The following is a 20,740-nucleotide window of genomic DNA, read 5'->3' as shown; positions in this document are numbered from 1 at the left end:
AGGCCCTTCCATGGGACCCCCTCATCCTTTGGAAGGGCTCTCCGCTTACACATTCCTGCTTCACAGTGATGTTCAGAGTAGGTACTGAGACCTACTGACTGATCTATCTTGGGTGTGATGCCCGTGGAAATACGATCCACAAATGACTGACATACTCCAAATGCCAAAGAATGTCGTTTCTGGACAACAGAAAACACACACACACACACACACACACACACACACACACACACACACCAAAACAGCCCAAGCACCAGCCATGTCAAAATGGTGGGACTTTATTTCTATGGATCCTTTGGTGTCGGATAAGGTGTGGACTCTGTCTAAAGCTTTCCCCGCATTCAAGACATTTGTAAGGTTTTTCTCCAGTGTGAGTCCTCTGGTGCGTAATGAGGGTTGCACTCTGGCTGAAGCGTTTCCCACACACAGAACACCCGTACGGCTTCTCCCCAGTGTGGATCCTCTGGTGTTTAGAGAGGTCTGAGCACCGTTTGAAGCTCTTCTCGCACTCCTCACACGTGTAGGGTCTCTCCCCTTTGTGAATTCTCTGATGTCTAAAACGGTTGGAAATACGGCAGGTCTCCCCGCATTCGTGACACTCGAAGTGTTTCTCTCCTATGTGGATCCTCTGGTGCCGGGTGAGATGGGAGCTCTGCCGGAAGCTGTCCCCACACTTAGGGCAGGTGTAGGGCTTTTCGCCCGTGTGTGTCCTCTGGTGTTTGATCAGGGCAGCGCTCTGACTGAAGCGCTTCCCGCACTCCTGGCATTGGTAGGGTTTCTCCCCCGTGTGGATTCTCTGGTGTTTAAAAAGATCAGAACGCTGTTTGAAACTCTTCTCACAGTTCCCGCATTTATACGGCCTTTCTTCACGGAAGTGTCGCTGGGTCTTAAAGAGGTCTGCACTGTGGAGCTGTTCCTCGCTGTCAAAGGAGTGGGGAGGTTTCACTGTGTGATGCTTTACCGGCTCTGAACTCTGTGTACAACTGTCCCCCAGGTCATTGTGGTCAACGGGCCTCCCTGTGGCCTGCACGTGCTGACAAAGAACAGAGTTTGAACTTTTGGCCCTGTTCCCAAGTTGGTCATGTCTGAAGTCTCCCTCCTCCGTGGGACCATTCTTGAGATCTGCGGTGCGGGGGAGTCCTTCCTCTTCAGGAGAATTTTCCAGCTTCAATGATGAGGGATTTCTTGACTGCTTTTCTACCCCTATCTCACCAGTGTCACTACATCCAGGGGGAGCCTTCCTGTGGGACCCTTCTTGTAGCTGCCCCTGCGGCTCTACTTCTTCTAAAATTTCTTGTTTTGGAATAAAGTCTTTGTTCTCGGTTCTGGTTTCCAAACCTGAAACATTCAAAAATAAAAAGAGGGAGGCAAACCGTAAGAGACTCTTTTTATATATATAATTTATTGTCAGATTGGTTTCCATATAACACCCAGTGCTCATCCCAACAGGTGCCCTCCTCTATGCCCATCACCCACTTTCCCCTCCCCACCCCCATCAATCGTCAGTTTGTTCTCAGTATTTAAGAGTCTTCTATGGTTTGCCTCCTTCCCTCTCTGTAATTTTTCCCCCTTCCCCTCCCCCCTACTCTTCTGTTAAGTTTCTCAGGATCCACATATGAGTGAAAACATACAGTATCTGTCCTTCTCCGCCTGACTTATTTCACTTAGCATAACACTCTCCAGTTCCAGCCATGTTGCTACAAATGGCCAGATTTCATTCTTTCTCATTGCCAAGTAGTATTCCATTGTATATATAAACCACATCTTCTTTATCCATTCGTCAGTTGATGGACATTTAGACTCTCTCCATAATTTGGCTATTGTTGAAAGTGCTGCTATAAACATTGGAGTACCAGTGCCCCTCTGCATCAGCACCCCTGTATCCCTTGGGTAAATTCCTAGCAGTGCTATTGCTGGTCATAGGGTAGATCTATTTTTAATTTTTTGAGGAACCTCCACACTGTTTTCCAGAGCAGCTGCACCAGTTTGCATTCCCACCAACAGTGCAAGAGGGTTCCCATTTCTCCACATCTTCGAAGAGACTCTTAAATAGATAGCAAACTGAGGGTAGCTGGAGGGGAGGTGGGTGGGGGGATGGGCTAAATGGGGGATGGGCATTAAGGAGGGCACTTGTTATGATGAGCACTGGGTGTCATATGTAAGGGATGAATCACTAAATTCTACTCCTGAAACCGTTTTTACGCTACATGTTAAAGAACTTGGATTTAAATACAATAAAAAAAAAAAAAGAAAGAAAAAAGGGTGACATTTCATGCTGGTGCAAGAGTAAAATAAGCAAGTGCCTGCAAAAAAATAAGCACCCTCCCAAACCTTTTTAACATTCTCAATGAACCACTCCTCAAGATAAATGATTTTATTTTTTTTAATTGTAATGTTTATTTATTTTTGAGAGAGGGAGAAAGACAGAGCGAGAGCAGGGAGAGACAGAGAGAGAGGGAGACACAGAATCTGAAACAGGCTCCAGGCTCTGAGCTGTCAGCAGAAAGCCTGACGTGGGGCTCGAACTCACAGACCGCGAGATCATGACCTGAGCCGAAGCCAAACCCTTAACCAACTGAGCCACCCGGGAGCCCTTCAAGTTAAATGATTTTAATTAACCTGCCAAATGTACTCATATTTACCTGTACAAACCCCATTCTTTCCTTTTACACTTGTGCCTATACCCACACACCCATCTCTTTCCCCCTGCCTCACTCCACCGTTGCAGAAGACACAATATCAGGAAGGGGTGTCAAGAAAGGCACGACAGCCTGTACCCCATGAATGGAGGATGGTTTAACAAGAGAAATTGTATTCATGTGATAGGTTATAGTAACAGACACACCCCATGCCTCCAATGTCTGGAGGTGGGGTCTGGGTGGGAGACAAATCTAGGACTGACTGCAAGTCTTTATATAAAGGAGCAGGTAAGCCACCAGATTCCACCCCAAATCCAGAATTTTTGCAGTTTACTCCCCAGGGAGACTGAACCACATAAATTCTGGACTGGGGACACCAGGTACAGCTGAGAACAGGGGACAGGACCACTTTCACATCAGGAGAATCAAGTGAAAACAGACACACAATTGGTAGAACCTCAGTGCTGTTCTCTGCTCATGTCCCAAACCATGAGCTCTAAGAAAGGGCGGGGATTTTTGACAGGGGATTCATAGGTTTTGTTCCCTAATGCGTCCCCAGCACTTAGAATAGCACCTGGCTGGGGTGCCTGGGTGGCTCAGTCAGTTGAGCGTCTGACTTCAGCTCAGGTCATGATCTCTCAGTTCGTGAGTTTGAGCCCTGCATCGGGTTCTGTGCTGTCAGCAGAAAGCCTTCTTCAGATCCTCTGTCCTCCCCTCTCTCTACCCTTCCCCCACTCAGGCTCTCCCTCTCTCTCAAAAATGAATAAACATTAAAAGAAAAAAAAGAACAGCATCTGGCTTATTGCAGACACTCAATAAAAATATTTGTTGAATAAATCTCTCTATGGTAAAATTTGCAAGCCCAGGCCTGACATATGGAAATTCCCCCAAACAGCACCTGATAGCCAAGGCAATCTTGAGAAAGAACAAAGCCAGAGGTATCACAATACCAGTTTCAAGATATACTACAGGGATGCCTGGCAGGCTCAGTTGGTGGAGCATGCAACTCTTAATCTTGGGGCTATTAAGTTCAAGTCCCACACTGGGTGCAAAGAGCACTTAAAAATAAAATTTTAAAAAGAAAAAAAGATATACTATAAATCTATAGTAATCAAAATAGTATGGTACAGGAATAAAAATAGACACAGATCAATGTAACAGAATAGCCCAGAAATAAGCCCACAATTATATGGTCAATCAATGACAAAGGAGGCAAGAATATACAATGGGGAAAATACAGTCTTTTCAATAAACTATGTTGGAAAAACTGGATAGCTACATGTAAAAGAATGAAACCAGATCACTTTCTAACACCATACACAAAAATAAACTGAAAATGGATTAGAAACCTAAATGTGAGACCCGAAACCATAAAACTCCTAGAAGAGAGCATAGGCAGTAATTTCTCTGACATCAGCTATTTTCTACATATGTCTCCTAAGGCAAAAGAAACAAAAGCAAAAATAAGATATTGGGACTACATCAAAATAAAAAAAGCGGGGCACCTGAGTGGCTTGGTCGGTTAAGCATCCGACTTCGGGACTTCGGCTCATGTCATGATCTCACGGTCCGTGAGTTCGAGCCCCGCATCGGGCTCTGTGCTGACCGCTCGGAGCCTGCAGCCTGTTTCAGATTCTGTGTCTCCCTCTGTCTCTGCCCCTCCCCTGTTCATGCTCTGTCTCTCTCTGTCTCAAAAATAAATAAACGTTGAAAAAAAATTAAAAAAAAAAAAGCTTTTGCAGGGGGCATGTGGCTGGCTCAGTTGGTGGAGCGTGTGACTCTTGATCTCAGGATTGTGGGTTCGAGCCCCATGATGGGTGTAGAGTCTAGCTAAAAATAAAATCTTTTGTTTTTAATTTAAAAAAAATATTTGAAACGTTTTATTTATTTTTGAGAGAGAGAGAGACAGAGTGCGAGCAGGGGAGGGGCAAATAGAGAGGGAGACACAGAATCTGAAGCAGGCTCCAGGCTCTGAGCTGGCTCTTGAGATCATAACCTGAGCTGAAGTTGGACGCTTAACCAATTGAGCCACCCAGGCAGCCCAAAAATAAAATCTTAAAAAAAAAAAAAAGCTTCTACATAGCAAAGGAAACCATTAACAACACAAAAAGACAACCTACTTAATAAGAGAAGATATTTGCAAATGATATATCTGATAAGGGATTAATATTCAAAATATATAAAGAACTTATACAACTCAACACCAAAATAAACAATCCAATTTAAAAATAGACAGAGGACCTAGAGGCACCTGGGTGGCTCAGTCGGTTAAGTATCCAACTTCGGCTCAGGTCATGATCTCACGCACGGTTCATGGGTTCAAGCCCCACATCGGGCTCTGTGCAGACAGCTCAGAGCCTGGAGCCTGTTTCAGATTCTGTGTCTCCCTCTCTCTGACCCTCCCCTGTTCATGCTCTGTCTCTCTCTGTCTCAAAAATAAATAAACGTTAAAAAAAATTAAAAAACAAAAACAAAAACAAATGGAAAGTTAAAAGTTACCAACATTTCAGGAAAACCTCGAATATAAGTGCTGAGGAAACATGCAATGTGTAAAACAGAAAATCTAATGATCTACAGTTAACATTCTCAGGTAAACAAGAGAAGATATTGCATCCAGGAAACAAGGAGGCTATAAGAAAAGGAATATTTAAAGAACAAGAAAAGGCTCCTGAAAATATTAATGAGAGCAGAAATATTTCAGTATTAACAGCTGGAAAACAAAGCTAAGGAGATCTCCTAGAATGTGAAACAAAAGATAAAGAAATGAGAAGGGGCAGAGAAGAACCTGATGCGATCAGTCCATGAGTTCCAACATCCAATGAACAGAAATCCCAGAAAGAAAACAGGAAAAAAATAATGAGATAAAAATAGATAGATTGAAAGACAGACAGATAAAACAATACCATAAAAAATTTCTTGGGCACCTGGGTGGCTCAGTCGATTAAGCGTCTGACTCCGGCTCAGGTCGTGATCTCAAGGTTTGTGGGTTCAAGCCCAGGGTCGGGCTTTGTGCTGACAGCTCAGAGCCTGAAGCCTGCTTTGGATTCTGTGTCTCCCTCTCTCTCTGCCCCTCCTCCACTCATGCTCTGTCTCTCTCACTCTCAAAAATCAATAAACATTAAAAAAAATTTTTTTTTTAATTTCTCGGAATTCAAAGTGTGGGTGTCTATATTACAAGGACCCACCTACTACTCAACAATGAATGCAAAAAAACAAAAACAAAAAACAAAAAAAACACCCTCCTTCACACTAAGCTGCACCCATTCTGAAACTTCATACTAGCAGGAATAAAGAAGAGAGCCTAAAGGCTTTCGAACAAACAGATCACACACCAAGGATAAAATATCACAATGGCATCCAATTTCTCAGTAGCAACATGGCAAGCTAACTAGAAACTTCAGTCTTCAAAATTCAATGGTAAAATCATTTCTAATGGGGAAACCGGCCATCCCATGATCTGGATGTAGGAGAGGAATAGAGACATTTTCAGACATTTTCAGGCAAACTTTCAAAAAATTAAGCTCCCAAGAATATGTTCTCTGGAAGATACTGGAAGATGTTCTCCATCAAATCGAAGGGGGTAAACCTAGGAAGAGAATGGTGTGGGGTCCAGGAAAGAGAAAAGGAATTCCAGAGTGATAGTCAAAGAAGGTTCTTAGGACGATAGCCGTGTGGCAGGCCTGGAGGGAAGCCCATTCACACTGGAGCAGAAGTTTCTGGAGGCTTCCTCCAAGGGGACTATGAAACTGATAGCATACCTGATACATTTGAACGTACAGTTTTACATTTCTAACAGGGAGACTGTGGGTAGACTGGTGTTCAATAGGTAGAAAGGCAGCACATGCAAAATGAGGCATTATTAATTCCAGAGAAAATTAGAAGTTGTAAAATAAAAGACATGTAATCATACAGGTTACAGGTAGTATTTACATGGGTAGGATATTGAAATATTGTATCAATATGCAAAAGAACTGATTTAACTATAATGAGAGAATTACAGACTGCTAAATGTGTGCATGGTCCCATCTCCCTCAGGAGACAGTCAAGAGGTAATACCTGAAATCAGGGGAAAATTAGCAGAATAAGCATCCTATTTAGGAATATGAAAATAAATACCAGTGAAAAACACAAAAAAGATATTAAAGTTGCCTCTGCAAAGATGGAATCAAGATTGAGAAGGGCCTTGTATTTTCCAAAGGTTGGAAAAACACAAACCATAAAGTAAAAGATCAAAAAACCTGACTATAGTTGACACTTGAACAAGGGTTTGACCTGTGAAAGCCCAGTCATGCACAGAATTTTTTGGTAAAGTTGGTCCAGCACTGTAAAAGTATTTTCCCTTCCTTACAATTTTCTTAATAACATTTTCTTTTTTCTAGCTTACTTTATAGTAAAATAACAAAGAGTTAATACAGAAAATATAAAGAACTGCCACAAAGCAATAAAAAAAAAATGGAGGAAAGGAAGGGAGATAGGATACAGACAATTCACAGAATGCCTCCCCCACCCAAAAAAAAAAAAAAAAAAAAAAAGAAAATCTGAAAAGATTTAACCCAGAACCAATCAGGGAAATGTAAGTTAAAACAACAAGATACTATTCATTCATTAACCCAACTAGTATTTATTGAGTACCTGCCAAGCACTATCTGTTCCAACTGCTTGGGACATATTAGAACCAAACAAAAACCCCTCCCCTTGTGGAGTTTACATTCTAGAAGAGGTGGTCAGACAATAGATAAACAGAAAGTAAATTCTATAGGACGCCAGAGGGTGATGAATGCTGTGGACCAAGTTGAGGAAGGTAAGGGATGGGACAGTAGTGTGGGAGGAGGGGACAGTGGAAAGGCAAACTGCACTATTAAACATGATAGTCAGGTCAGGCCTCTCTGAAAAGTGAGATCTGAGCACAGACTGGAGACAAGTCAAGGAGTTTGGTTAGTGGAGATCTGAAGGAAGAATGTTCCAGGAAGAGGGGCACTCAGGTGGCTCAGTTGGTTAAATGTCCAACTCTTGGTTTCAGCTCAGGTCATGATCTCACAGTTCGTGGGTTCAAGCCCCACATCGAGCTCTGCACTGACTGTGTGGAACCCACTTTGGGTCCTCTGTAGCCCTCTCTCTCTGCTCCTTCCCCTCTCACACTGTCTCTCTCTCTCAAAAATAAATAAATATATAAAGAATAGTCCAGGTGGAAGGATCAAATAAAGCGAAGAACAGGAGGCAGGATGCCTGCCATGGTCAAGGAACAGCGAGGTCAGTGGGGCTGAAGCACAATGAGCGAGGGGCATCGTAGGAGAGGGGTGTGCAGGGTGACGGGGCCTTGTCACATTAGGCAACACAGGCTTTTCCTTTGCATGAAATAGAGAGCCACTGCAGGTTCTGAGCAGAGGCGTGACGTAACATTTTAAAAGGAACACGTGAGCTACCGTGTTGCGACATCACGCCATCAGCCAGGCACCAAATGTCAGTAAGGATGTAGAGAAGGAAGAATTCTCATGTATTTCTGGTAGGAGTACAAACTGGTTGCACTCCTGCCTTCTGAACAGTAAGATGGGCAAACACGCCTAAGTCTATTCTCTATAGTTCCTATATATGTTCCTATATATGAACACAGAAGGATTCAAGTATGTTCGAGGCAATGCTATTTGTAACAGTGAAAAACTAGAAGCCTTGATGTCCACTGATGGAGGACAGTAGATAAATGAATTTTGGACAAGTCATACAATGAAAGATACAAGTGTTAAAATGAGTGGACTAGAGCTACATGTGCCAACATGGATAAATCCCAAAAATGTAATGGGGAAAAAAAAGAAAGGCAAGGTGCAAAAGAATCATACAGCAATATAATTTATACAGCATCAAAACATTTAAAAATACTATATATGTTTACAAGTATATGTATTTCTGTTCATATACAGTTTATATACACATTTTTGCATATAGAAAGTACACACGTAATGTGCACATGTAGCTACATGTACATGTAGAAAATATAAAACATGCATGGAAATAAGTACCAGAATCAGGATACTGGTTACCTCTGAAGAAAGAGTGAGGGGAACAGCTTCAGGGAGGGTATCCAGAGTTTCATCTACAGTTGTTACATTTTTTTCTCAGCCGGGGGGGGGGGGGGGGGGGGGGGGGGGGGGAAGGGAGGGAGAATGAAGCCATTAGGGCCAAATATTAAAATATGATATGGGGCGCCTGGGTGGCGCAGTCGGTTAAGCGTCCGACTTCAGCCAGGTCACGATCTCGCGGTCAGGGAGTTCGAGCCCCGCGTCAGGCTCTGGGCTGATGGCTCGGAGCCTGGAGCCTGTTTCCGATTCTGTGTCTCCCTCTCTCTCTGCCCCTCCCCCGTTCATGCTCTGTCTCTCTCTGTCCCAAAAATAAATAAATGTTGAAAAAAAAAAATTAAAAAAAAAATATGATAAACCTGGGTGGTAGATATAAGGTGCCTGTTATATTTTCTATATTTTTCTGTATGCATTTTATTTAAAATGAACCAAAATAAAAAGCTGAATCTCTCACCTAACAATACAGAACAGCAAGGTCCCAGTGGGGTCACAAAAGAGACTCCATGGCTCTCAACATGGGTGTGTGACTGGCTCAGAGACAGATCACACACAGCTAGAAACAAAGCCAGCACTTACTCGGCGAGACCAGTGAGACCGAGGTCCTACGATCCTCCTGTGCGCTCTCCCAGCAGAACTCCCTCGGAGCTGGGTCCAGAGGCTCCCACTCCTCACAGTTTAGAGACACAGCCACATTCTCAATCTTCACCAACTCCTGAAACAACACGAGACCTCCACTCAGCACCTGCTGTCCCAGGACAGCATAAGTGACTGTTAATCTCAGGATGAGGCCAGACTCCGGAGGAGTCTGCAAACCCTGAGCAGGAAGCCCTGGGAATCAAGTAATAACCATGGCTGTCGAGTCTGTTCCAGTGAGTGTTGTACTAACTGGAGTTTCAGAGTAACAAAGACAGAGGCTGAAATTCTCTTGCAATCCTGAAAAGCCTTTCTTTCCGTGGACTATCCACACTAATTTGGGGTAAGAGCAAAATCTTCACTTGAGTTATATCACTGTGATTTATCAAAATGGAAATCGGATACAGATTAAAAATGTATAGGGGCGCCTGGGTGGCGCAGTCGGTTAAGCGTCCGACTTCAGCCAGGTCACGATCTCGCGGTCCGTGAGTTCGAGCCCCGCGTCAGGCTCTGGGCTGACGGCTCAGAGCCTGGAGCCTGTTTCGGATTCTGTGTCTCCCTCTCTCTCTGCCCCTCCCCCGTTCATGCTCTGTCTCTCTCTGTCCCAAAAATAAATAAACGTTGAAAAAAAAAAATTAAAAAAAAAATGTACAGGTAACCAGAAAGTGCCAAATTCCAGTGCTGGCTGTGAGATACGGTTACCTCGTGCGTGAAATGGACATAAATTTAAGAAGATGAAGTACCTCCCTGACAGCAGATGCTCAGTAAAATCTACTTTCCCTTCCCTTGAACATTGCACAATAAGATAATTATCTGGCAAGATGACATTTTGAGATAACTTATTTAAATGGAAGTTGACCATTCACAGAAGGTAAAGCCACAGTTCTTAGAAAGGGAAGGTTCTAACATTGGTGTGCGAACATGTTTGTCTAGTGATGGGTCACAAATTGACTTCAAGGATCTCTCACTAAATGACAGGAAAGGGAAATACATTTAAAATTTTTCTGTATGTTAAAAATCTGTCTAGGGAGACTGCCCCTCCCAGGGCTAGCCAATTCTTAGAGCAAAGGGCTCAGCCAAGACTGCTTATCTCAAGCAATACCTCCTCTACCTGGCATATACACTCCAGGATGCCACATTACTCTGCCTTAATCATCCTAGGGCCAGGTTTCAGGGCAACTGGGGACCAGCCCTATAGGTTAGAGCATGCTGAAATTATCCAGAACAACCAATCTTAAACAGATCCCCCTGCCCTGTGTGTTTCCTTGGGAAACCTCAGTAGAGGCGCTGGCCTAAACCTTCCCCTTGCTCCAGTCTTCTGCCTCCTGACCACCCCTGGTGTCCTTCCCAGGAAGTCCTGAGTGTTGTGCTGTGCCTCCTATTTCTAAATCTGAGTATAATAACATTTGTTTTTTAATTGAGCCTCTCCTCTGCTTCCTGGTAAAGGAAAAAGAAAATCACACTTCTGTGTGTCTCTTCTACTGTCAATACTCTGAATACTTTCACTACAATACTTCTTCACTTCTGACACCACATATAGGGGTTTTCCACACATCAAATAATTCTGTGATACCAGCTAGGTGTCTTCAAGTGTAACTCAATTCTGACACTATCTACCTGGATACAGTCAGATCCCACAGGTAAAGGGCTTGGTCCCACAAGACCACTCACGCCTCCCAACTTTGGAAGCCAACCTCAAGTAGTAGGTCTCCAGGTTACCCACAATTTCTGTCCGACTTGGCCACAAATTAAAGGTTCCCATGACCTCCCCCTACCAATTAAATTCTTTGCTTGAACAGCTCACAGTACTGATGGAAACACTTAGGTTTACCAGTTTATTACAAAAAGATATGATAAAGGATACAGTAAACAGCAAAATGGAGAGACACACAATGAGGTCTGGGAGGGTCCTAAGTACAGGAGCTTCTGTCCCGTAGAGTTGGAGTTTGCCACTTTCCAGGTATATGGATGTGTTCACCAATTGGAAGCTGTCTGAATCTCACACTATTGGGATTTTTATGGAGGTTTCATCACACAGGCATGATTAGTTACCTCCATTACAGCCCCACTCCACTCTCCCAGGTACCATTATCAATTGTAGGAGGGGGTCGCCAAACTGTTAAAAAGCAAAAAGGGAACCTCACATTCAAAGTGCTCAGTTATTGCTAAGTAGTTAACGACATGAAGCCACTTTTCCATCCTGACACCTTTCTTCCGCAAATAATCTAGTTACACAAGAGGCGGTCTTACAATGGGTAAACAATACTCCCACGTTGGTTTTGTGCTCAGAAGTCTATTAACTCAAAGATCATTTCCTGGATAGATTTGTCACTACAGAAAGGAAGTTTCATGTACACCCTGAAGCTCAAAAATGTAGCAAGGAAAAAAGGCCTGAAACTCTTAGCATCCCGTGTACCTCTATTCCTCACACCCCTACCACCAGAACACTTTCACTGTTCACCTGGGGTGAGGCCCCATCAAGCGCTCTCTGAAAAGCGCGCACCACGGCCGCAGCTTTCTCCCCGCTCTGCGGGCAGTGCTTCCGCACCCAGGCCTGGAGCTCCTGGGGCAGGATGCTCAGGAACTGCTCCAGCACCAGCAGCTCCAGGATCTGCTCCTTCGTATGCATCTCAGGCCTCAGCCACCGGCGACAAAGTTCCCTGAGCCGGCTTAGCGCCTCTTCGGGTCCAGCCACCTCCTGGTAACGGAACCGCCTAAACTGCTGCCGCGACTTTTCGGAATCCTGACAGTCCGCGGGCAGGTCCGACTCCTGACCTCCGGGTGAGTCTTCCTCCACTTTCACTATCAAAAGTCCATCACGCAGAGACGGCGCGGCGACCCTAGACTTCTCAGCTGCCATCCAGGCTCCTGCCTCGGCGTCACTGACTTGACTCGCGGTCAAGCTCGAACTCATCTTTCTCCAGCACGTGCTGACTTTCCGGAGTTCTGCCTTCAAGTGATAAGACAGCAAACCCTGCAAAAAGCCACGGAACTCATCGGACCTTCCCAGAGCGGCGGGTCCCCGCTGTCCCGTCTCAAGCGGGGCCCTATCCGGCCCGGCCCCCTCCGGTACTCCTCCTACCCGCAGTTAGTCCAACCACGACCCGCGGCGCCAGGTGACCAAAAGTACGAATAAAACCTTGCCGGAAGTGCGTCACCGACTCCCTGCGGTGCCCACCCCTCCCGGGCATTTCCGGAGCCTCTCTAGGCGCCCAGGAGGAGTGAGACCCATCTCGGTGGTTTGCCGTCCTGCCCCTTCCAGAGACGCTCTGGTCCGTGTGTACCGTTCTGGTGGAGCTTATAGTCGTTCAGCTTAACAGAACTAAATGACACTCTTATTTTACAACTTGAATGTCATTTTTTAAACACATCGTCTGTGAAAAAAGTTTTGTAACTTTAGTTGTAGGAAAAAGGTCCAACTATACGATGAGTGGTAAACGGTCATCTATCAATGTGGTATTTATGCAAGAAAGGTTTGTAGAGTTACCTGCAACATGCCAAGGCATCGTGCTCGACTCCATAGGTATTAAACTGAGTAGGAATAGTCTCTATCCTCAGGCTCCTAAGAGAGTTAGACACTTAAATCCTTACAGGACAGGGTGGTGAATGTAATACTTTGCATGTATGCACAGTACATTTGTATGACCCAGAGGTAGACATAATCAGCCATGGCTGATGGGGAGGGTATAGTGAAAGATTTCCCCAGGAGATTAAAACTTAAAATGTCCGTCCATGTGAGCTGAAGAAATGTTCTAATTAAAAAATAGTTTAGGGGCGCCTGGGTGGCTCAGTCGGTTAAGCGTCCGACTTCAGCTCAGGTCACGATCTCGCGGTCCGTGAGTTCGAGCTCGCGTCAGGCTCTGGGCTGATGGCTCAGAGCCTGGAGCCTGCTTCCCATTCTGTGTCCCCTCTCTCTCTGCCCCTCCCCTGTTCATGCTCTGTCTCTCTCTGTCTCAAAAATAAATAAATGTAAAAAAAAAATTAAAAAAATAGTTTAGATAGGGGTGCCTTGGTGGCTCAGTCCGCGGACTCTTGATTTGGCTCACGTCATGACCTTGTAGTTCATGGGTTGGAGCCCTGAGTCAGGCTTATGCTGATGGTGTGGAGTCTGTTTGGGATTCTCTCTTTCTCTCTGTCCCCCCCCCCTCACACACTCGCGCTCTCTCTCTCTCAAAATAAATAAACTTAAAAAAAGTTTTAAAAAAAGGTGTAGATAAGTTTATAGGCAACAAATCCCCAATAGATTAAATAAATTCCAATAAATCCCTCTGACATTAAGCTTTCCTATGCGCAGCTCCCTTGCAATGTCCTACACTCAGGCATCAAAGTTGCCAAGGACTTTGTCCTCTTCGAAGCTCAACCCTTCTGTTCTATCATTTACTCGCTCTCCCTCACTTTTGAATATCAGTATGGACACTGCTGCCACCTTCTCCCTCTTCTTTCCTATGCTTCGCTGGTTTCGATTATATCTGTGTTTGGCATCATATTGACTATATAAATAAAACACTTCCTAAAGAACTTGGAGGTAAAAACCGGCAAAATTTAAAAAAAAAATTTAGTATTTATTTTTGAGAGAGAGAGACAGAGCCTGAGCCGGGGTGGGGGCAGAGAGAGAGGGAGACACAGAAACCCAAGCAGGCTCCAGGCTCTGAGCTGCCAGCACAGAGCCCTATGCGGGGCTCGAACTCATGAACTGTGAGATCATGACCTGAGCTGAAGTCAGACGCTTAACCCACTGAACCACCCAGGCACCCCAGAACAGGGCAGAATTTTAAAGAAAGAGAAAAGCCAAAAGGCCAAACTCTCCATAGTTCCTAAGAAAAAGTACTTTTCCCTGAGGAAGAAAAGGAAGGAGGTGATGGGCACAGTCTATATGTGTACACCCATTTCTTCCTCACGGTTCCAGGGTCTTTGTGTTGTTTTCTTTTCATTAATATTTTTTAAATGTAAGAATATGAGATATCAAAAAAGGAACATAATGAGGAGAAATGAAGACAGAGATAATTGTTTGAGGTTGAGGCAGAAGAAATAGAAGGCAGCTTGCTCCCTGCCTTGAGTTCAAACAATACAAATTAGTTTCCTTTTATTATTGCTACAAGGATAAAGACCAAAGAAAACAGCTGGTGTATAGAGTTGTAGAGAATTATTCATTGTAAACAGACTAATCAAGGGCTCTTACTGTAGACTGAGTTATGGAATGCAGAAACAGCTTTACAGCCTTGTTGAAAAGAGCTTGTCCTCATGAATGGAATTCCCTATAAGGAGTTTCACCCATAATCTGCATCATAAAACATGTTAATGTTCAGGGGTGCCTGGGTGGCTCAGTTGGTTAAGCATCAGACTCTTGATTTTAGCTCAGGTCATAATGTCACCATGTGGGGAGCCTGCTTGAGATTTTCATTCTCTCCCTCTCTCTGTCACTTCCCTGCACGCTCAAAAAAAATGTTCATTTCTAATGAAACTTCACCCTCTTCCTTAGTCATAAAAAATTTCCATGAAGCATTTATATCAGAAATTGGGTAGCATGATGACTTAATTTTCACCTCATCCAAGAAAAGGTTTCCTTCCTTCCTTCCTTCCTTCCTTCCTTCCTTCCTTCCTTCCTTCCTTCCCCTCTTTCTTTTTCTTTCTCTTTCTTTCTTTCTTTCTTTCTTTCTTTCTTTCTTTCTTTCTTTCTTTCTTTTCTTTCTCTCTTTCTCTCTTTCTTCTTTTCCTTTTTTTTATCTTTTCTGCTATGGCACCAAGTCACACACCCACAGGTGACAGGGTTACATGCGGCCTTGTTTCTCCAAGCATGGAGACAGCACTGGCACTGGCACTTCTGGGAAGCTTGTTAGAAATGCAGAATTTCAAGCCTTGCTCCAGACCTACTGAATCAGAATCTGTATTTTGGAAAGATCCACAGGTAATTTGTGTACACACGAATTGAAAAGCAGCAATCAGATGAACCTTTCTGACCAGTACAAAATTTATTTCTTTTCCTTTTTATTTGTCAGGAGGAGAGGGGCAGAGGGAATAGAGAGAGAATCTGAAGCAGACTCTGCACTGAGCATGACCCCATGACCCTGGGATCATGACCTGAGCTGATATCAAGAGTCAGAAGTTCGGGCCACCTGGGTGGCTCAGTCAGTTAAGTGGCTGACTTTGGCTCAGGTCATGATCTCCTGGTCCATGGGATCTAGCCCCACATCAGGCTCTGCACTGACAGCTCAGAACCTGGAGGCTGCTTCAGATTCTGTGTCTCTCTCTTTCTCTGCCTCTCTCCCACTCATGCTCTGTCTCTCTCGCTCTCAAAAATAACTAAACATAAAAAAATTTTTTTTTTTAAAGAGTCAGAAGCTCAACCGAATGAGCCACTTAGGTGCCCCAGTACAGAATTTAAATATTGTGTATAAATAGATTATCTATGTCCTTATAAGGACACATAAACATTTTGTGTGAGATGACAATGTGAAGCAGAGTTGTATCTCAGGGGAAACTGTGGAAGGAATGAGGGTCTACCACAAGCATCTTGCCTCCAAGCATTTGAAACTAAGCTTGAATTCAGTCTGCAATAGGAGTAAATGACAAATTGGAATTTTCGTCATTTTTTAAACTTCATTAAAAAATATTTTATGATGATATGATTTGACCGTGGGACTCTATTATATGACTATAACTTTTAAAAAATCTCTAACCCAACATGGGGCTCAAACTCACAACCCTGAGATTGAGTCACACACTCTACCGACTGAGCCAACCAGCCGTCCCTACGTGACTGTAAACTCTTAATTATAGTATGTTTGAAAATATAAATACCAAAGACTTATTTAAGTATCATGGGAATAGCTGAATCTCTGGACCCCATGTACTCAGAAAAGTCGGAAGCAGAAAATAATCTAGCTATTTAATAGTGGAAATTTTTTTCTAGTGCTTTTTTTTTCTTGCTTCAAGAAACAGAATATATAATAAAAATACAGTAATCATGTTTTACATGTTTCATATTCATTTATATTTCAACAATGTTCAGAAAATAAATCATACAATTGAAATGAGAAATACGGTACATTAGTTTAACATTTACATTAAATCATCTGCATTATTTATTTAACAAGTGAGGAATTATACAAGTTATATATTATAAGTGAATTCATTTAAAAATTCATTTATTTAGGGGCGCCTGGGTGGCTCAGTCGGTTAAGCGTCCGACTTCAGCTCAGGTCACGATCTCACGGTCCGTGAGTTCGAGCCCTGCGTTGGGCTCTGTGCTGACTGCTCAGAGCCTGGAGCCTGTTTCAGATTCTGTGCTCCCTCTCTCTCTGCCCCTCCCCTGTTCATGCTCTGTCTCTCTCTGTCTCAAAAATAAATAAATGTTAAAAAAATTTTTTTTAAATTCATTTATTTAAACGAGTACAATTAATATCCTGCTTTATGAATGCAAAGTCTCACTCAAGGTCAGAATTCCATGACATCTCTATGGGCTAAAGTTTAAATTATAAACTAATGATTTATTCAAAAGTTGTGCACAAGCATAGGGAGTCAACCCCTACTTTTGGTCTAGCAGCTAAGTGGTTGTACTAGTCTGTTTGTGATTTGTTTTGGTTAGACATTAACAGGGTGTGAAAGAGGTGAAGGCAGATTTTTCAGGATTAATCTTCATGACAAATCCACTTCTGGAGAAACAACTTCACTATTCTCAAGGCTCAGGTTTGTCATTCTAATAATTTGGAGCAATATATAACAATTTAATGACATAACTGGTCCCATGTTTATATCTGAAGGCACACACTGTGTACAAGTCACTTATTCATCTCTATGGGAATGTTATCACAATCTGGCAGGAAGTCAGAAGTTCTTTTCCAGTATTGCAGGGCAAGGCTTCCACTAGGGTCAGGTGGCCAAGGATGGGCAAGGGAATTAAGGACAGAATGCAAATCCCTAAGTACAGACAAAGCTAGCTTCAGAAAATATCCACTTATATAATTAATTATGGAATCTATAAGTAAATAGCAAGTACTATGAGGGCAATACAAGCATTAAATTTTTTTAATGTTTATTTTTGAGAAAGAGAGAGAAAAAGAGACAGAGCATAAATGGGGGAGAGGCAAAGCGAGAGGGAGACACAGAATCCAAAGCAGGCTCCAGGCTCCAAGCTGTCAGCCCAGAGCCCAATGTGGGACTTGAACTCACAAACCTGAGTTTGTGACCTGGGCTCATGACCTGAGCCCAAGTCCTATACTTAACCCACTGAGCCACCCAGGTGCCCCAATAGAAGCATTTTTCCCAATAAGGTTGTCTGCTCACCAGCTGATTACCAGTCAAGTTCTACCAACTCCTGCTTCTGGGTTGTGTGACTATGGGCTCTAATCATGATACACTGCCTCACCTTTAAAAAATAATTGAGAAAAGGAAAATAGTGCAAGGATAAATAAGATGGGGCCAGGGATAAAATGAGATTACAAGTTGTCTACTGTAAGTTCCTATGTATTGGCAAAATGTAGCTCACAATTTGGCTCTGAAAAGCCTCAGCAGCCAATGCAAGAGGAAAACAAGATCAGTTACATGATATGCAGTGTAACTTGGGTAAAATCAAACTGTTAATAGTAGCTTAGGAGAAATCCAGCTATTCTTGATACTAAGTGGGAAGAGAAATTTCCCCTGAGTACCCTAGGAAAGGGCTATGTGACATAGTGGATGGTATTTTAAGATCTCTATAATAAATAAAATTAATGGATTTTAATTCCTTTTAATGTTAGCTGATGGCAGGTACCAAAGCACAATTCAAAAGAGCCAATTCTTTAAGAAGTAAAACGGATGAACATAGGGGAAAGGGAAAAAAGAGAGAGAGGGAGGCAAACCATAAGAGACTCTTGACTCTAGAGAACAAAGGAAGGGTTGCTGAAGGGGAGGTGGGTGGGGGATGGGCTAAATGGGTAATGGGTATTAAGAAGGGCACTGGTGATGAACACTGGGTGCTGCGTCTAAGTGATGAATCACTAAGTTCTACTCCTGAAACTAACATTACACTATATGTTAACTAACTAAATTTTAAATAAAAATTTGAAATATTAAAAATAGCTAATTCTATGAAGGAAGAAAAGAGTATATAGTTTAAGTATTCAGCTCTCTGAAGGTCTAGTTTAAAATAAAGACAAAATTCAAAGTGCCTAACGCAGCACTTTCTAGACCTTTTACTGTGCCATGCAGGCTGATCGTTATGTAAAAAGTCCATTTCCAGTACTAACTGGATCATCACCCTTTTCTCTCTTCATAGTATCTTATTGTGGTATATGGCAAAAATGGCCAAAAAAGTAAAACAAAACGTATAGGAATAGACTTTGCAGTTTCTCCCTTCTAGAAGTGGAGTCTATTTCCCCACCCTTTGGATTTGGACTGCTCTTGTGGTTTGCTTTGACCAACAGAAGTGACACCGTGTGAGTTTCAAGCCTGGATATCAAGAACTTTTGCAACTTCTGGTTTCTTGCTTTTGTAACCTGCCACCACCAAGTGAGGAAGTATGAGCTATACTGCTGGGTGATGGGAAATGTGTGGCCTAAATGCCTCCTAGCACTCCAAGTGACAATCATCTAATCCCCAGGAAAACTGCTTAGCTCACACTGGCAGCTGAACACAGACAAAAAGAAGGAGCCCAGCAGAAAAGCCAGCCAGGTAAGTCTGGACCAAATCGTCAGCCCACAGAGTCATAAGCAAAATAAGTGGTTCCTTTTTTAGGTTGCTAAGTTTGGGGTTGTTTGTTACACAGCAAAAACTAACAGACAAACTTTTAAAAGCCAGTGCAACCCAATTCACAATATTAACAACAACAACAAAAAAGATAAAACACTTAAGAATAAACATAACAAACTATGTGCAAAATCATGAAGAAAACTTTAAAACACTCCAAAAGGATCCACAATTAGGCTTTTTTCCACAAATGGAAAAACATACCATGTTCTTGGATAGAAAAACCAACTTTATAAGAATGTCAATTCTCCCTGGGGTACCTGGGTGGCTCAGTTGGTTAAGTGCCTGACTCTTGATTTTGGCTCAGGTCATGATTTCATGGTTCGTGAGATGGAGCCCCTTATAGGGCTCTGTGCTGAAAACACGGAGCCTACTTGGAATTCTCTCTCTCCCTCTCTCTCTGCCCCTCTCCTGCTTGTGCTCACACACTTGCTCTCTCTAAAAAATAAATAATTTTTTTTAAAAAAGGGAAAAAAAGGAACGTCAACTCTTCCTAAGTGAATACATATTAAAAATGATCCCAATACAGATTTATTTCTGGAACTAGGAAAATTGAATCTATGGTTAATTTGGACAAGAACTAAAGAAGCAAAAATACTTTGAAGAAGAAACACAGCAGGGGGCGTTCTCTGTAAGAAATAGTAAAACCAATTATTAATGCTCAATAAATTGAAACCGCATATTATCACATGCATTGACAAATAGACCAATGCGACAGAATAGAAAATCTAGAAAGAGACCACAAAACATGAGGATTTGGTATATGATAAAGGCAGCATCACAGATCAATGGGAGGTAAAGATAGCCTTTTTCATAAATGTTGAGACAACTGGGTAATGGCTTGGAAAAAGATGAAGTTAGATCTTTACTTCACACCATACACTATAATTTTGAACAGACCAAAAGGCTCGATGTTCAAGAGTACTCAATGTAAACGTAAAAAGTGAAGCCATGCAAATACTACAATCCACCAAACATACCACAGGGTCAATTTAAGCCTGATACAAAAATGAGAGATTATTAAGAAGGGCATCCTCTGGCTAGAGAAGCCCTGCATGGACGACTCCCCTTCTTCACAGGAATGAGGCGCTTCCGACGTCACGCTCCCAGCCGGGAGAGCAACCTGCTCCGCTACAACCCTCCTTCTGGGCAGAGGAGCTCAAGGAAACGCCTCCCTGCCCTCCCGCACTCTGATAAGCCCTGGAGACCAAGGCTGCAAAGAGATCCGCGGCCCTATTGGCTAGCGGGCGTGGCCCGCGCGGGGCTTCTGGGAGTTGTAGGCTCCTGGGACTCCCGGGTCTGACGTCGGAGACAGGCCCTGTGAGCTCTCCGCGGTGGTGAAGAGGTGGGTGTGTCTGGAGACCGGGTGTGGGCAGAGTCGAGGAATCAGGTGAAGAAAACGAAGGACTTAAAATTAAAGAGAAATTAGGGTTGTGGGCTCTCAGGAAGGGACGAACCTACCTCGAAGTAGGGCGCAGGGCGTTGGGGGTGGGGGAGCGCAAGTTCCACGGCCAATCAGACATTAGCAACTGTTGCCGTAGCAACCACTCTGGACAGCTAAGGCCCGGTCCCTTGCCCAGACTCCCAAGCAAAGGGGAGGAGCCCGGGCTGTTTAAATGGCTTTAGGCACAGGTGGGGAGCAGCTGGCTCCGTTTCCTCCCCGGCTCTAGCGAC

General features: G+C 43.4%; 2 protein-coding genes across 5 annotated transcripts in view; one reads left to right on the top strand and one right to left on the bottom strand.

The window, feature by feature from the left end:
• Positions 1–257: 257 nt before the first annotated feature.
• On the bottom strand, positions 258–20,723 carry ZNF394 (zinc finger protein 394). 4 transcript variants are annotated; one of them, XM_030300385.1, is made up of 4 exons: positions 20,528–20,723; positions 11,805–12,317; positions 9,287–9,422; positions 258–1,338 (listed from the first exon to the last, which is right to left on the bottom strand). In XM_030300385.1, exons 2-4 carry the CDS (start codon positions 12,255–12,257, stop codon positions 263–265), a joined length of 1,665 nt encoding a protein of 554 aa, XP_030156245.1. In that variant the 5' UTR covers positions 12,258–12,317; positions 20,528–20,723; the 3' UTR covers positions 258–262. The 4 variants fall into 4 exon arrangements, with proteins under 4 accessions (XP_030156245.1, XP_032447450.1, XP_030156247.1 ...); XM_032591559.1 differs by lacking the exon at positions 20,528–20,723 and having other exon boundaries at positions 11,805–12,569; XM_030300386.1 differs by lacking the exons at positions 258–1,338; positions 20,528–20,723 and adding an exon at positions 8,458–8,753 and having other exon boundaries at positions 11,805–12,599.
• Positions 20,379–20,740, top strand: part of ZKSCAN5 (zinc finger with KRAB and SCAN domains 5) — a 30,309-nt gene continuing 29,947 nt past the window's right edge. Inside the window, exon 1 of the mRNA XM_030300355.1 lies at positions 20,379–20,411. The gene's annotated coding sequence lies outside the window, so the exon portion shown is untranslated. The remainder of the gene's footprint in view (positions 20,412–20,740) is intronic.

The sequence above is a fragment of the Lynx canadensis genome, chromosome E3 (assembly GCF_007474595.2).
Source record: "Lynx canadensis isolate LIC74 chromosome E3, mLynCan4.pri.v2, whole genome shotgun sequence".
Classification (NCBI taxonomy): domain Eukaryota; kingdom Metazoa; phylum Chordata; class Mammalia; order Carnivora; family Felidae; genus Lynx; species Lynx canadensis.
The sequence above is the reverse complement of the archived record's forward strand: the minus strand, read 5'-3'. Positions and strand labels throughout refer to the sequence as shown.